The 17714-nt window shown below is 51.8% G+C and overlaps 1 protein-coding gene across 1 annotated transcript in view; it reads left to right on the top strand.

The window, feature by feature from the left end:
* LOC137326740 (nesprin-2-like) overlaps positions 1 to 17714 on the top strand; it is a 246195-nt gene that overhangs the window by 66279 nt on the left and 162202 nt on the right. Inside the window, exons 16-20 of the mRNA XM_067992112.1 lie at positions 1242 to 1416; positions 4131 to 4268; positions 6554 to 6709; positions 8543 to 8752; positions 12383 to 12484. Coding sequence (XP_067848213.1) covers positions 1242 to 1416; positions 4131 to 4268; positions 6554 to 6709; positions 8543 to 8752; positions 12383 to 12484 — 781 coding nt within the window. The remainder of the gene's footprint in view (positions 1 to 1241; positions 1417 to 4130; positions 4269 to 6553; positions 6710 to 8542; positions 8753 to 12382; positions 12485 to 17714) is intronic.

The following is a 17714-nucleotide window of genomic DNA, read 5'->3' as shown; positions in this document are numbered from 1 at the left end:
TGACCTTGGATTGTGTGGGTTAGTCGCTCACTGGACAGACTCCCCGAACCTGAGGCAGGGCTCCAGACAATTGCTCGACATGGCCTGACTGATGGAGTTCAGAATTACCGTACTCTGTGTATGAAAAGCACCTCTCCAAAAGTGTCAGGAGCCCAGCAGTGTATTCGAGGGTAGGGGCGAGTGCACTGAATTCACGGTCCCAGTAAACAAGGTGGAGGGAGGGAGGGAGGTCAGTGTGGCAGCTATCCCTGCGCTCCCTTCTCATGGTAAGGGGCGAAGGGGTGGGGTGGAGCGGGGGGAAGAGGGTCTGTTTACACTGGTGGCTGGGGATGGTGTGCAACCGTGAGGGGGAGAGAGAGAGAGAGAGAGAGAGAGAGATAGATAGATAGATAGATAGATAGATAGAGAGAGAGAGATCCCCTGACTGGTAAAGGCGGTGTTCAGGGCAGTACTGAGCCAAACAGACCAGGAAGGGCTGATCCCAGCTGATGCAGCAGTTCAAGGAGTTATGATCGGACTCAGTGCCCCTGAATTAGGAGGGGTACGATCAGGGTCTCTACCTGAACAGACTGGGGCTTTTTTCTCTAGAAAAGAGAAGACTGAGGGGTGACCTGATCGAGGTCTTTAAGATTATGAAAGGGTTGGATAGGGTGGAAGTAGAGAAGATGTTTCCAATTGTGGGGGAGACCAGAACTAGGGGGCCATAAATATAAGATAGTGACTAATAAATCCAATCGGGAATTCAGGAGAAACTTCTTTACCCAGAGTGTGTTGAGAATGTGGAACTCGCTCCCACAAGGAGTAGTTGAGGTGAATAGTGTAGATACATTTAAGGGGAAGCTGGATAAACACATGAGGGAGAAAGGAATAGAAGGATATGCTGATAGGGTGAGATAAAGTCGGGAGGGAGGAGGCCCGTGTGGAGCATAAACACCGGCACAGACCTGTGGGGCCGAATGGCCTGTTTCTGTGCTGTACGTTCTGTGTACTCAAAAAAGGGGGTGTGGTCACCGGCCGGGGACAGGATCGGGCTGGGGTGCGAAGCCCCCCTTGGATGAATTACCCACCACGTCCGTCATCTGGGCTCGGACGTTTAGAACACCTGAGGCAAGGGGACGAGGGAAGACATCAAACCCCGGAGGGAGGGAGGGAGGGAGGGAGGGAGGGAGTGCCTTCAGGGGTGGGGCAAGGGGCAGAACGAGGAATTGCTTCCAAGTAAACGGTATGTGTCTGTGCCGCAGAGATCCCGGGGACCCCCTCCTGCTCCGGGAGGCGATGCCAGCAGATCCGGGAGCTCCAGGCAAGGTGCCCTCGCCCGGCGATCGGGCGGCCCTGAACTGGCGCCACCTCCAGCGGGAGACAGCGGGCCGCCTGAGGCTTCTGGAAGATTCTCTTCGGCAAGGTTTGGGGTCGCAGGTCAGTGCCTTGCGCCATCTCGAAAGGAGTTTTAAAAAAAAAAACCCAACAGATACCGTTTCCTCTCGGAGAGGCCTGGATTCTGAGGGACTCGGTGTCACGCTCTCCCCATTACCTCTGTTCAGGCTGATCCAGACCGTTTGCGACCTCGGCCTCCTAATTGACCCTGAGATGAGCTTCTGACCCCCATATCCGCTCCATCACCGAGACCGCCTACTTCCACCTCCGTAACATCGCCCCGTCTCCGCCCCGCCCCTGCCTCAGCTCATCTGCTGCTGAAACCCTCATCCATTGCCTTTGTTACCTCCAGACTGGACTATCCCAACGCTCTCCTGACCGGCCTCCCATCTTCCACCCTCCGTAAACTTGAGCTCATCCAAAACTCTGCTGCCCCCGTATCCCAACTCGCACCAAGCCCCGTTCTCCCATCGCCCCCTTCATCGCTCCACCATTGGCGGCCGTGCCTTCAGCTGCCCGGGCCCTAAGCTCTGGAATTCCCTCCCTGAACCTCTCCGCGCCTCCCTCTCCCCTCCTTTAAGACGCTCCTTAAGACCGACCTCTTTGACCAAGCTTTTGGTCACCTGTCCTAATCTCCTTATTTGATTTACGCTCCAGTGAAGCGCCCTGGGCCGTTTTTACTACGTTAAGGCACTGTATAAATGAAAATTGTTGTTGCGTTTAAATTCAGCCCAGGCTGCCGAGAGTGAGGTCTCCCCTCCGTGCCAAGAGCTACGAGCCGAAGATTTTCTCATACATCATTCTGGGTTTGGCTGGGCCCACTGTGGCCCGGTGCCCACTGTGTGTATGAGCTCACTGCACAAAGGCTGTTGTTAATTTGGCACCAAATTGCCAACCTTGGCCATGGAGAGCTTGCCAGCGACTGGTGCGGGGAACGAAATGTCACATCAGGGCGCAATCCTCGACTCACAACACGGGTGGAGGCCATTCGGCCCGTCTTGCCTGTGCCGGCTCTTTGAACGGGCTGTCCAATTAATCCCACTCCCACTTGCTCTTTCCCCATAGCACTGCAAATTCCCTTTTTGAAAGTTACTATTGAATCTGCTTCCACCGCCCTTTCAGGCAGCGCATTCCAGATCATAACAACTCGCTGTGTAAAAAAAAATTCTCCTCATTTCACCCCTGTTTTTTTTGCCAATTATCTTAAATCTGTGTCCTCTGGTTACCGACCCTCCTGCCAGTGGAAACAGTTTCTCCTTATTTACTCTATCAAAACCGTTCATGATTTTGAACACCTCGATCAAATCTCCCCTTAACCTTCTCTGCTCTAAGGAGAACAACCCCAGCTTCTCCAGTCTCTCCATGTAACTGAAGTCCCTCATCCCTGGCACCATTCCAGTAAATCTCCTCTGCACCCTCTCTAAGAAGGCCTTTGACATCTTCTCGTGTTGATCTGGGGTTGGGAGGATTGTTGGATTTTCTGAGTTCCTCAGTGTTGACCCCGAACAACTCCCGAGTGACCGAGCGGTGTAGCAGTTTGGGGCAGGGGTTGGAGGCCGGGTGCTTCCCGGTAGGGGGGGTCAGACCCCGGGGGTCCATTGAGAACAATATTGGCCTCCTGAGTGCTCCTCGAGTGTGAGCCCCCCGCCCGTTAGGAAATGGTTTGAGGCCCCGGCCCCGGTTACCCCCGGCCCCGGTTACCCCCAGCCCCGGCCACCCCCCCACCGGCGGACGAGCCCCGTCTCCGGCGAGTCGCTGTGTGTGAAGTTCTCAGAATTGATTGGGAAGAATTTTAAATGTTTTCACTGCGGTTGAACAGGAGAGGGAGCTCCGTGCTAACGAAAGAAAAGACACAGGTTTGCCAGCGAGATCTTCACACCGTCTGCAGCAAACAGACTGCAACCCCAAACTGGGACACCCGGATCCTGGAGGGTCTTCCAGGGACACCCGGGATCTACGAGCGCCTCATGTTTTGTTGACCTACTGTCGGAGGTTCCGTCTTTCGGATGAGACGTTAAACTGAGGCCCCGTCTACCCCCTCAGGTGGACGTGAAAGCTCCCATAACACTATTCGAAGAAGAGCAGGGGGAGTTCTCCCCGGTGCCCTGGGCCAATATTTATCCCTCAACCAACGTCACTAAAACAGATAATCTGGTCATTTGTCCGATTGCTGTTTGTGGGATCTTGCTGTGCCGTGTTTCCTACATCACAACAGTGATTACACTTCACAAGTACTTCATTGGCTGTAAAGGGGTTTGGGACGTCCCGAGGTTGTGAAAGACGCTGTAAAATCACAGACTCGTGGAGCACAGAAGGAGGCCATTCGGCCCATCGTGCCTGTGCCGGCTCCTTGAAAGAGCAATCCAATTAGTCCCACTCCCCTGCTCTTTCCCCGTAGCCCTGCAAATTTTTCCTTTTCAAGTATTTATCCAATTCCCTTTTGAAAGTTTCAATTGAATCTGCTTCCACTGCCCTTTCAGGCAGCGCATTCCAGATCAGAACAACTCGCTGCGTAAAAGAAAATCTCCTCCTCTCCCCTCTGGTTCTTTTACCGATTATCTTAAACCTGTGTCCTCTGGCTCCCGACCCTTCTGCCACTGGAAACTCCTGCTTATTTATTCTATCAAAACCGTTGGTGACTGAATTAAATCTCCCCTTAACCTTCTCTGCTCTGAGGAGAACGACCCCAGCTTCTCCAGTCTCTCCACGTAACTGAAGTTATATAAATGCGACATCTCTTCCTGATGTTTTCTCAGGTGAGGGTTGTGGCCGGGACTCCACGCGGTGCCCAGGGAATCTCATCGGATCCACCGGGGGGAGAGGAGCTGAACGTGTGGGTCACCCGACTCGGAGAGCTGGGCCACGAGGCAGCCGCCGTCACCACACAGGGAGAGGTGGGAGCCGTCTGCTTTCAGTGTGGAATGCTGGAGGGGTTGGAACTGGGTGACGAGGTCACTTATCACCAGGACCCTTCACCTCTGGAATGTAGGATTCGACTCCCTCTGCTGCCTTTAAATAAATTCCTTGCGGGCAGGTACTGAATGCGGGAAGCAGACCCTTTATTGGCGCAAATTGGCATTAAATTGCCAATCTCACCCAAAGAGCAACGTGAGTAATGGACGGCACACTGCGGGTGTTTGATGGGACAGTGTAGAGGGAGCTTTACTCTGTATCTAACCCGTGCTGTACCTGCCCTGGGAGTGTTTGATGGGACAGTGTAGAGGGAGCTTTACTCTGTATCTAACCCGTGCTGTACCTGCCCTGGGAGTGTTTGATGGGACTGTGTAGAGGGAGCTTTACTCTGTATCTAACCCGTGCTGTACCTGCCCTGGGAGTGTTTGATGGGACAGTGTAGAGGGAGCTTTACTCTGTATCTAACCCGTGCTGTACCTGCCCTGGGAGTGTTTGATGGGACAGTGTAGAGGGAGCTTTACTCTGTATCTAACCCGTGCTGTACCTGCCCTGGGAGTGTTTGATGGGACAGTGTAGAGGGAGCTTTACTCTGTATCTAACCCGTGCTGTACCTGCCCTGGGAGTGTTTGATGGGACAGTGTAGAGGGAGCTTTACTCTGTATCTAACCCGTGCTGTACCTGCCCTGGGAGTGTTTGACGGGACAGTGTAGAGGGAGCTTTACTCTGTATCTAACCCGTGCTGTACCTGCCCGGGGAGTGTTTGATGGGACAGTGTAGAGGGAGCTTTACTCTGTATCTAACCCGTGCTGTACCTGCCCGGGGAGTGTTTGATGGGACAGTGTAGAGGGAGCTTTACTCTGTATCTAACCCGTGCTGTACCTGCCCTGGGAGTGTTTGATGGGACAGTGTAGAGGGAGCTTTACTCTGTATCTAACCTGTGCTGTACCTGCTCTGGGAGTGTTTGATGGGACAGTGTAGAGGGAGCTTTACTCTGTATCTAACCCGTGCTGTACCTGCCCTGGGAGTGTTTGATGGGACAGTGTAGAGGGAGATTTACTCTGTATCTAACCCTGTACCTGCCCTGGGAGTGTTTGATGGGACAGTGTAGAGGGAGATTTACTCTGTATCTAACCCTGTACCTGCCCTGGGAGTGTTTGATGGGACAGTGTAGCGGGAGCTTTACTCTGTATCTAACCCGTGCTGTACCTGCCCTGGGAGTGTTTGACGGGACAGTGTAGAGGGAGCTTTACTCTGTATCTAACCCGTGCTGTACCAGCCCTGGGAGTGTTTGATGGGACAGTGTAGAGGGAGCTTTACTCTGTATCTAACCCGTGCTGTACCTGCCCTGGGAGTGTTTGATGGGACAGTGAGAAAGCCCCCATTTAAGGCACCATCAGCCTCAACCTTCTGCTCCTGAACCTCGGATAGAAATGCAAGTTTAGGAAATTTAACTAATTTTTTTTTCTTGCCCCTTCTGCACCCAAGTGAGTGACTGAGCTGCATGGGAACAGGAGGAGGCCATTCAGCCCCTTGAGACTGTTACATAGGAACAGGAGGAGGCCATTCAGCCCCTCGAGCCTGTTACATCGGAACAGGAGGAGGCCATTCAGCCCCTTGAGACTGTTACATGGGAACAGGAGGAGGCCATTCAGCCCCTCGAGCCTGTTCCGCCATTCAGTTAGATCACGGCTGACCTGTAGCTTAACTCCATTTACCTCCCTTGGTTCCGTAATCTTCAATATCCTCACCGAACAGAAATCTATCAATCTCAATTTTTGAAATTTTCAATTGACCCCCAGCCTCAACAGCGTTTTGGGGGAGAGAGTTCCAGATTTCCACTCCCCTTTGTGCTTCCTGACATCACCCCTGAACGGCCTAGCTCTAATTTTAAGGTTCTGCCCCCCTCGTTCTGGATTCTCCCCACCAGAGGAAATAGTTTCTCTCTATCGACCTTATTGAATCCTTTAATCATCGTAAACTCCTCGATTAGATCTATATCCGGCCTCTCCTGTTCCCCTGCCAGAGGCCCCCTTCTCGCACCTGCACCCGAAACCAGTTCTCCGGTCGAGAGGCCTACCTGAGGGTCCGGGGCCGAGGCCTCTGGTTCAGCCTGGCGCTCGACCCGGCCGCCTGTGTGGCTGAAACGAGCTCAAGTGAACCTCTGTCCCCCAGCGAGTGACCGTGACGAGCCGCCTCGTGGAAACCGACTCTGTGGGGAGCACGAGCACTGATAATGGTCCTGATTATCCTGCTCCCTCTGCCTCAGGGGGAATTTAATGAGGAGGCGCGCTTGGAATTGGAGAATGGCCTCCAGAATGCTGCCCTCCGGATCAGCCATTGGTTGGATGCAGCGGAGGAGCGAATGGCCTCCGACAGAACCGTACCCATCGAGGGGGCAGAGCAACAAGTGCACCATCACCAGGTAATGTCACTATCACAGACACGCTGCCAACAACGGAGGGAGGGAGGCACAGGCTGGGGTCTAATCGAGGGGTTCGGGGGGGTTTATATATAGAATAACAGATACCCGGGAGTGAGTTACAGACTGGAATCTAATCGAGGGGTTCGGGGGGGGGTTTATATATAGAATAACAGATACCCGGGAGTGAGTTACAGGCTGGAATCTAATCGAGGGGTTCGGGGGGTTTATATATAGAATTACAGATACCCGGGAGTGAGTTGCAGGCTGGAATCTAATCGAGGGGTTCGGGGGGTTTATATATAGAATAACAGATACCCGGGAGTGAGTTACAGACTGGAATCTAATCAAGGGGTTCGGGGGGGTTTATATATAGAATAACAGATACCCGGGAGTGAGTTACAGGCTGGAATCTAATCGAGGGGTTCGGGGGGTTTATATATAGAATAACAGATACCCGGGAGTGAGTTACAGACTGGAATCTAATCGAGGGGTTCGGGGGGGTTATATATAGAATAACAGATACCCGGGAGTGAGTTACAGGCTGGGGTCTAATCGAGGGGTTCGGGGGGGTTTATATATAGAATAACAGATACCCGGGAGTGAGTTACAGACTGGAATCTAATCGAGGGGTTCGGGGGGGTTTATATATAGAATAACAGATATCCGGGAGTGAGTTACAGGCTGGAATCTAATCGAGGGGTTCGGGGGGTTTATATATAGAATAACAGATACCCGGGAGTGAGTTACAGGCTGGAATCTAATCGAGGGGTTCGGGGGGTTTATATATAGAATAACAGATACCCGGGAGTGAGTTACAGGCTGGAATCTGATCGAGGGGTTCGGGGGGTTTATATATAGAATAACAGATACCCGGGAGTGAGTTACAGACTGGAATCTAATCGAGGGGTTCGGGGGGTTTATATATAGAATAACAGATACCCGGGAGTGAGTTACAGGCTGGAATCTAATCGAGGGGTTCGGGGGGTTTATATATAGAATATATACGAAGACTCAGTTTAACGTCTCAACCAAAAGACTGACCCTCCGACAGTGCGGCGCTCCCTCAGTACTGACCCTTCGACAGTGCAGCGCTCCCTCAGTACTGCCCCTTCGACAGTGCAGCGCTCCCTCGGTACTGACCCTCCGACTGTGCAGCGCTCCCTCGGTACTGACCCTCCGACAGTGCAGCGCTCCTTCGGTACTGACCCTCCGACAGTGCAGCGCTCCCTCAGTACTGACCCTCCGACAGTGCAGCACTCCCCCAGTACTGACCCTCCGACAGTGCAGCGCTCCCTCGGTACTGACCCTCCGACAGTGCAGCGCTCCCTCGGTACTGACCCTCCGACAGTGCGGCGCTCCCTCGGTACTGACCCTCCGACAGTGCGGCGCTCCCTCGGTACTGACCCTCCGACAGTGCAGCACTCCCTCAGTACTGACCCTCCGACAGTGCGGCGCTCCCTCGGTACTGACCCTCCGACAGTGCAGCGCTCCCTCGGTACTGACCCTCCGACAGTGCGGCGCTCCCTCGGTACTGACCCTCCGACAGTGCGGCGCTCCCTCGGTACTGACCCTCCGACAGTGCAGCGCTCCCTCGGTACTGCACTGGGAGTACCAGCCTGAATTATGAGCCTAACCCTCTGGAGTGTGGCTCGAACACACGACCTTCAGTCTCAGAGGCGAGAGTGCTGCCCAACGAGCCACCGCTGACCGTTAACTGGACCAGGCATCAAACCCGGGGCCCCTGTTAGTTCGAGCGGCTCAGCTGCTCTTGAGTGACGGTGTTGTCAGGGTTAAAAGTGCGGGGTCAAAGTGATCGATTGTCATGTGTTCCAGCTTCAGGCCGAGACCATGGAGAGAGTTTGCCGGGAGGTGGGTGAGCAGAGGAGTCTGCTGGAGCAGTCTTGGGTGTTGGATGCCCAGGACCGCCCTGTGGCCATCGACTGTCTGGCCAGTTTACAGAGCAGACTGAAGCTGCTGCAGTCCGCCCACACCACCATGATCGAATCACTGAGGGCCGGGGAGAGAGAGGTCACTGAGTACCAGGTAAGGGCACGCCCTGGTGTACGGAGTTTCAACACCGCACCCGCGGGATCGCGCACAGCAGGGGCGGGGCGGGCGTTTATCGGAGGGGGCGGGGCAGGCGTTTATCGGAAGGGGGCGGGGCGGGCGTTTATCGGAAGGGGGCGGGGCAGGCGTTTATCGGAGGGGGCGGGCATTTATTGGAGGGGGCGGGGCGGGCGTTTATCGGGGCGGGCGTTTATCGGAAGGGGGCGGGGCGGGTGTTTATCGGAAGGGGGCGGGGCGGGCGTTTATCGGAGGGGGCGGGGCAGGCGTTTATCGGAAGGGGGCGGGGCGGGCGTTTATCGGAGGGGGGCGGGGCGGGCGTTTATCGGAGGGGGGCGGGGCAGGCATTTATCAGAGGGGGGGCGGGGCGGGCATTTATCGGAGTGGGGGGCGGACGTTTGGCGGGGCGGGGCAGACTTTCATTGGGGGGGCGGGGATACCTTTGGGAAGGAAACCTGCCGTCCTTACCCGGTCTGGGCCTATATGTGACTCCAATCCCCACACCAATGTGGTTGACATTTAACTCCCCTCTGGCCTAGCAAGACACTCAGCTGTATCAAGCAGAAGGCTCACCACCACCTTCTCAGGGCAACTAGGGATGGGCAATAAATGCCGGCCTTCCCAGTGACACCCACATCCCAAAACTGAAATAACAATCAACTCTGCCTGTGGGTTTTTGGTGGGCTAAAGATGCCCCATTTGGTATTTGTTCAGTCCTGTGTTGAGTTGCTTTTCCTAAACCCTCACTCGTACACCTGGATCAAATACGAGCAGCTCTCGCACTTTCTCCAATCTCTGATTCCCCATCCAACACGCCCCACCTCCTCCCTGCCTCCTCTCTGTGTTCAGTTCATCACACTGTCTCCTACTTCACCTTCCCCAGCATCTCAACGCTGCGGATCTCCTCCCCTCCCTCAGCCGTCCCTGCCTCCGACATTCTACAGCCATTAAAAACATAAGCTTGGTGTCACCAAGTCATTGCTTCCTGATAAGAACATAAGGAGCAGGAGTGAGTCATACGGCCCCTCGAGCCTGCTCCGTCATTCAATCAGATCATGCCTGATCTACCTCAACTCCACTTTCCCGCTCTATCCCCATATCCCTTGATTCCCCTAGAGTCCAAAAATCTATCGATCTCAGCCTTGAATATACTTAACGACTGAACGTCCACAGCTCCCGGGGTAGAGAACTCCAAAGACACTCAATCCTCTGAGTGAAGAAATTCCTCCTCATCTCAGCCTTGAATGGCCGACTCCTTATCCTGAGACTATGCCCCCTAGTTCTAGACTCTCCAGCCAGGGGAAACGATCTCTCAGCCTCTACCCTGTCAAGCCCCCTCAGAATCTTATATGTTTCAATGAGATCACCTCTCATTCTTCTAAACTCCAGGGAGTATAGGCCCATTCTACTCAATCTCTCCTCATAGGACAACCCTCTCATCCCAGGAATTAATCTAGTGAACCTTTGTTGCACCGCCTCTAAGGCAAGTATATCCTTCCTTAGATAAGGAGGCCAAAGCCCTGTTCAATTGTAGCAAGGCTTCCTTACTCTTGTACTCCAACTCCCTTGCAATAAAGGCCAACATACCATTTGCTTTCCTATTTGCTTGCTGTACCTGCATGTTAACTTTCTGTGTTTCATGTACAAGGACACTCAAATCCCTCTCAATGAGTGTCCTGTTACCACTTCCTTAATAACTGATTCCAGCATTTTCCTGACGACTGATGTCAGGCTAACAACCAATGCATCCACTATCTCTGCAGCCACCTCTTTTAGAACCCTTGGATGCAGGCCATCAGGACCAGGGGATTATCGGCTTTTAGTCCCATTAATTTCTCCAGTACTTTTTCTCTACTGATATTAATTACTTTAAGTTCCTCACTCATTAGCCCCTTGGTTCCCCACTATTTTTGGAATGTTTTTTGTGTCTTCTACTGTGAAGACAGATACAAAATAATTGTTTAACGTCTCTGCCATTTCCTGATTCCCCATTATAATTTCTTCTATCTCAGCCTCCTAGGGACCAATGTTTACTTTTGCTGCTCTCTTCCTTTTTACATACTTGTAGAAACTCTTACAAACTGTTTTTATATTTCTTGCTAGTTTACTGTCATTCTATTTTCTTCCTCTTTATCAATTTTTTGGTCGTCCTTTGCTGGTCTCTAAAACTCTTCCAATCCTCAGGCTCACTACTCTTCTTGGTAACATTACAGGCCTCTTCTTTTAATCTAATACTATCCTTAACTTCTTTAGTTAGCCATGGATGGATCTCTTTTCCCGTGGAGTTTTTAATTCCTCACTGGAGTGTATATTCGTTGAGAATTACGAAATATTTATTTAAATGTTTGCCATCTGGTGGCATATCTTTTAATCTGATTTCCCAATCTACCTTCGACAACTCTCCCCTCATACCTACATAATTGGCTTTGTTTACGTTTAAGACTCTAGTTTCAGACTTAAATACGTCACTCTCAAACTCAATGTGCAATACTATCAAATTATGATCGCTCTGCCCTAGAGGTTCTTTACTGTGAGATTATTAATTAACCCCTATCTCATTACACAATACAAGATCTAAAACAGCCTGTTCCCCGGTTGGTTCCATGACGTATTGCTCTAGGAAAGTGTCTCGAATACATTCCATGAACTCATCCTCCAAACTACCTTTGCCAATTTGATTTGCCCAGTCTATATGAAGATTAAAGTCCCCCACGATCACTGCATTACCTTTGTTACAAGCTCCTATTATTTCATGATTAATACTCTGTCCAACGGTATAGCTACTATTAGGGGGCCTATAAACTACTCCCACCAGTGGTTCCTGCCCCTTGTTATTTCTAATTTCCACCCAGACTGATTCTATTCCCTGATCCTCTGAGCCGAGATCCTTTCTCACCATTATCCTTATCTCATCCTTTATTATCGGTAATCAAACACGATTTCCTTCATATTCTGTCTCACTCTTTTCAACCTTGGTGCAACCCTGCACAGTGTAAGGGAGCTGGATTAACATGGGAGAGGGGTTACTGAGAGACAGTGTGAGGGAGAGGGATTAACATCAGTAGAGATACAGTCAGTAACACAGGGCGCTGGGGGGAGAGGGGTTACTGAGTGACAGTGTGAGGGAGAGGGATTAACATCAGTGGAGATACAGTCAGTAACACAGGGCACTGGGGGAGAGGGGTTATTGAGTGACAGTGTGAGGGAGCTGGATTAACATCAGTAGAGATACAGTCAGTAACACAGGGCGCTGGGGGAGAGGGGTTACTGAGTGACAGTGTGAGGGAGCTGGATTAACATCAGTAGAGATACAGTCAGTAACACAGGGCGCTGGGGGAGAGGGGTTACTGAGTGACAGTGTGAGGGAGAGGGATTAACATCAGTAGAGATACAGTCAGTAACACAGGGCACTGGGGGGAGAGGGGTTACTGAGTGACAGTGTGAGGGAGAGGGATTAACATCAGTGGATTGATTGACATTAATCCGACTGACTGATGCAGTTAATGAGCTGGGAGTGGGACAATCCACGGTTTGATGGAATACAAACCGGTGCCGTTTCCATTAACCCCTTGTGTCCTGTTGTGTTTGTGGTTTGTGTTCACTCCGCAGTTGAGGCTGAGGCAGTTGGAGGCCGTGCTGTTGGAGAGACGGACTGACATACAGCAAGGATTGTTGGAGTCTGGTGGTCACAGTACAGGCGAGCAGCTTCAGGTAATACACCCTCCAATCACCCAACTACAACTTGCATTTATATAGCGCCTTTAACATAGGAAAATATCCCAAGGCCCTTCACAGGAGCGTAAATCAAACAGAATTTGACAAATCACTCACTGACTTTTACTGCGAATATGAAATTGAAGGTGATTAGCATGTCTTTGTCTCCGCTGTAATATGTCTGATTGTGCCTTCGGCTGATTAACCCTCCCTAGCCCAGGGACGCTACGGCCAATTGCCACAGCCCTGCTGCTTTCTCCGCCCCCCCCCCTTCCCCCCCCCTCCCCCAAGCTGGATCCTGTCTGGTCTCCTCTCCGAGCTCGCCTTGACCATGAGACCCACCTCCTGCTCCCTCGACCCTATTCCCACCAAACTGATGACCACCCAACTTCCCTTCCTGGCCCCCATGTTAGCTGATATTGTTAACGGTTCCCTCTCCTCAGGTGCTGCCCCCCCTCTTCAAATCTGCCGTCATCACCCCCCTTCCCAAAAATCCCACCCTTGACCCCTCTGTCCTTGCAAACTACCGCCCCATCTCCAACCTCCCTTTCCCCTCCAAAGTCCTCGAACATGTTGTCACCTCACAAATCCGTGCCCATCTTTCCCGCAACTCCATGTTTGAATCCCTCCAATCAGGTTTCCGCCCCTGCCACAGTGCTGAAACGGCCCTTATCAAAGTCACCAATGACATCCTATGTGACCTGTGTCCGTGGTGAACTCTCCCTCCTCATCCTTCTCCACCTGTCCGCAGCCTTTGACATGTTTGACCACACCATCCTCCTCCAATGCCTCTCCTCCGTCGTCCAGCTGGGTGGGACTGCCCTCGCCTGGTTCCAATCTTTTCTATCCAGAGAATCACCTGCAATGGCTTCTCTTCCCACTCCCGCACCGTTACCTCTGGAGTCCCCCAAGGATCTATCCTCGGCCCCCTCCTATTTCTCATCTCCATGCTGCCCCTCGGCGACATCATCCGAAAACACAACGTCAGATTCCACATGTACGCTGACGACACCCGGCTCTACCTCACCACCACGTCCCTCGACCCCTCCACTGTCTCTGATTTGTCACTCTTTGTCCGACACCAGAAAATTCCTACAACTAAATATTGGGAAGACCGAAGCCATTGTCTTCGATCCCCGCCACAAACCCCGTTCCCTAGCCACCGTCTTCATCCCTCTCCCTGGCCACTGTCTGAGGCTGATCCAGACCGTTCGCAACCTTGGCGTCCTATTTGACCCTGAGATGAGCTTCTGACCCCATATCCGCTCCATCACCAAGACCGTCTACTTCCACCTCCGTAACATCGCCCGTCTCCGCCCCTGCCTCAGCTCATCTGCTGCTGAAACCCTCATCCATGCCTTTGTTATCTCCAGATCGGACTATTCTAATGCTCTCCTGGCCGTAACCTTCAGCTCATCCAAAACTTTGCTGCCAGTATCCTAACTCGCACCAACTCCCGTTCTCCCATCACCCCTGTGCTCGCTGACCCACATTGGCTCCCGGTTCAGGAACGCCTCAATTTTAAAGTTCTCATCCTTGCTTTCAAATTCCTCCATGGCCTCGCCCCTCCCTATCTCTGTAACCTCCTCCAGCCCCTACAACCCTCCGAGATCTCTGCGCTCCTCCAATTCTGGCCTCTTGCGCATCCCCCGATTTTAATCGCTCCACCATTGGCGGCCGTGCCTTCAGCTGCCTCGGCCCTAAGCTCTGGAATTCCCTCCCTAAACCTCTCCGTCTCTCCACCTCTCTCTCCTCCTTTAAGATGCTCCTTAAAACCTACCACTTTGACCGAGCTTTTGGTCACCTGTCCTAATATCTCCTTATGTGGCTCGGTGTCAAATTTAGTTTGATAATCGCTCCTGTGAAGCGTCTTGGGACGTTTCACTACGTTAATTCGCTAAATAAATACAAGTTGCTGTGGTAGCTCCCTTGAAACTGCCTTTACCGAGCGAGCTTTCTGTGTGTCTGTCTGTCTGTGTCTGTCTGTGTCTGTCTGTGTCTGGGATCACGAATTTCAGAACAGAAACTCTGGCATTAGATCTAATTCTGATGATTTAGGAAGTGTAATTTCAGGCTGTGGTTAGAAATGCTGCTACATCTGTGGGGTGAGGGGTGTGGGGTATATCAGAGTGTTAGTGTGAGGGGTGTGGGGTATATCAGAGTGTTAGTGTGAGGGGTGTGGGGTATATCAGAGTGTTAGTGTGAGGGGTGTGGGGTATATCAGAGTGTTAGTGTGAGGGGTGTGGGGTATATCAGAGTGTTACAGTGAGGGGTGTGGGGTATATCAGAGAGTTAGTGTGAGGGGTGTGGGGTATATCAGAGTGTTAGTGTGAGGGGTGTGGGGTATATCAGAGTGTTACAGTGAGGGGTGTGGGGTATATCAGAGTGTTAGTGTGAGGGGTGTGGGGTATATCAGAGTGTTAGTGTGAGGGGTGTGGGGTATATCAGAGTGTTAGTGTGAGGGGTGTGGGGTATATCAGAGTGTTAGTGTGAGGGGTGTGGGGTATATCAGAGTGTTACAGTGAGGGGTGTGGGGTATATCAGAGTGTTAGTGTGAGGGGTGTGGGGTATATCAGAGTGTTACAGTGAGGGGTGTGGAGTATATCAGAGTGTTACAGTGAGGGGTGTGGGGTATATCAGAGTGTTACAGTGAGGGGTGTGGGGTATATCAGAGTGTTACAGTGAGGGGTGTGGGGTATATCAGAGTGTTACAGTGAGGGGTGTGGGATATATCAGAGTGTTAGTGTGAGGGGTGTGGGGTATATCAGAGTGTTAGTGTGAGGGGTGTGGGGTATATCAGAGTGTTACAGTGAGGGGTGTGGGGTATATCAGAGTGTTACAGTGAGGGGTGTGGGATATATCAGAGTGTTACAGTGAGGGGTGTGGGATATATCAGAGTGTTACAGTGAGGGGTGTGGGGTATATCAGAGTGTTACAGTGAGGGGTGTGGGGTATATCAGAGTGTTACAGTGAGGGGTGTGGGGTATATCAGAGTGTTACAGTGAGGGGTGTGGGGTATATCAGAGTGTTAGTGTGAGGGGTGTGGGATATATCAGAGTGTTAGTGTGAGGGGTGTGGGGTATATCAGAGTGTTAGTGTGAGGGGTGTGGGGTATATCAGAGTGTTACAGTGAGGGGTGTGGGATATATCAGAGTGTTACAGTGAGGGGTGTGGGGTATATCAGAGTGTTAGTGTGAGGGGTGTGGGGTATATCAGAGTGTTACAGTGAGGGGTGTGGGGTATATCAGAGTGTTACAGTGAGGGGTGTGGGGTATATCAGAGTGTTACAGTGAGGGGTGTGGGGTATATCAGAGTGTTACAGTGAGGGGTGTGGGGTATATCAGAGTGTTACAGTGAGGGGTGTGGGATATATCAGAGTGTTAGTGTGAGGGGTGTGGGGTATATCAGAGTGTTAGTGTGAGGGGTGTGGGGTATATCAGAGTGTTACAGTGAGGGGTGTGGGGTATATCAGAGTGTTACAGTGAGGGGTGTGGGATATATCAGAGTGTTACAGTGAGGGGTGTGGGATATATCAGAGTGTTACAGTGAGGGGTGTGGGGTATATCAGAGTGTTACAGTGAGGGGTGTGGGGTATATCAGAGTGTTACAGTGAGGGGTGTGGGGTATATCAGAGTGTTACAGTGAGGGGTGTGGGGTATATCAGAGTGTTAGTGTGAGGGGTGTGGGATATATCAGAGTGTTAGTGTGAGGGGTGTGGGGTATATCAGAGTGTTAGTGTGAGGGGTGTGGGGTATATCAGAGTGTTACAGTGAGGGGTGTGGGATATATCAGAGTGTTACAGTGAGGGGTGTGGGGTATATCAGAGTGTTAGTGTGAGGGGTGTGGGGTATATCAGAGTGTTACAGTGAGGGGTGTGGGGTATATCAGAGTGTTACAGTGAGGGGTGTGGGGTATATCAGAGTGTTACAGTGAGGGGTGTGGGGTATATCAGAGTGTTAGTGTGAGGGGTGTGGGATATATCAGAGTGTTAGTGTGAGGGGTGTGGGGTATATCAGAGTGTTACAGTGAGGGGTGTGGGGTATATCAGAGTGTTACAGTGAGGGGTGTGGGGTATATCAGAGTGTTACAGTGAGGGGTGTGGGGTATATCAGAGTGTTACAGTGAGGGGTGTGGGGTATATCAGAGTGTTACAGTGAGGGGTGTGGGGTATATCAGAGTGTTAGTGTGAGGGGTGTGGGGTATATCAGAGTGTTAGTGTGAGGGGTGTGGGGTATATCAGAGTGTTACAGTGAGGGGTGTGGGGTATATCAGAGAGTTACAGTGAGGGGTGTGGGGTATATCAGAGTGTTACAGTGAGGGGTGTGGGATATATCAGAGTGTTAGTGTGAGGGGTGTGGGGTATATCAGAGTGTTAGTGTGAGGGGTGTGGGGTATATCAGAGTGTTACAGTGAGGGGTGTGGGGTATATCAGAGTGTTACAGTGAGGGGTGTGGGGTATATCAGAGTGTTAGTGTGAGGGGTGTGGGGTATATCAGAGTGTTACAGTGAGGGGTGTGGGGTATATCAGAGTGTTACAGTGAGGGGTGTGGGATTTATCAGAGAGTTACAGTGAGGGGTGTGGGGTATATCAGAGAGTTACAGTGAGGGGTGTGGGATATATCAGAGTGTTACAGTGAGGGGTGTGGGATATATCAGAGTGTTACAGTGAGGGGTGTGGGATATATCAGAGTGTTACAGTGAGGGGTGTGGGATATATCAGAGTGTTACAGTGAGGGGTGTGGGATATATCAGAGTGTTACAGTGAGGGGTGTGGGATATATCAGAGTGTTACAGTGAGGGGTGTGGGATATATCAGAGTGTTACAGTGAGGGGTGTGGGCTATATCAGAGTGTTACAGTGAGGGGTGTGGGATATATCAGAGTTACAGTGAGGTGTGTGGGGTATATCAGAGAGTTACAGTGAGGGGTGTGGGATATATCAGTGTATCAGTGAGGGGTGTGGGGTATATTGATGTCACGGTGGGGGGGTGTAAGGTATATAGGTGTAACGGTGAGGGGTGTGGGATATATCGGTGTTACGGTGAGGGGTGTGGGATATATCGGTGTAACGGTGAGGGGTGTGGGGTATATCGGTGTAACGGTGAGGGGTGTGGGGTATATCGGTGTTACGGTGAGGGGTGTGGGATATATCGGTGTAACGGTGAGGGGTGTGGGGTATATCGGTGTAACGGTGAGGGGTGTGGGGTATATCGGTGTTACGGTGAGGG

Source organism: Heptranchias perlo, chromosome 10 (assembly GCF_035084215.1).
Source record: "Heptranchias perlo isolate sHepPer1 chromosome 10, sHepPer1.hap1, whole genome shotgun sequence".
Taxonomy (NCBI): domain Eukaryota; kingdom Metazoa; phylum Chordata; class Chondrichthyes; order Hexanchiformes; family Hexanchidae; genus Heptranchias; species Heptranchias perlo.
This window is presented reverse-complemented; position numbering and strand designations above follow the sequence as displayed.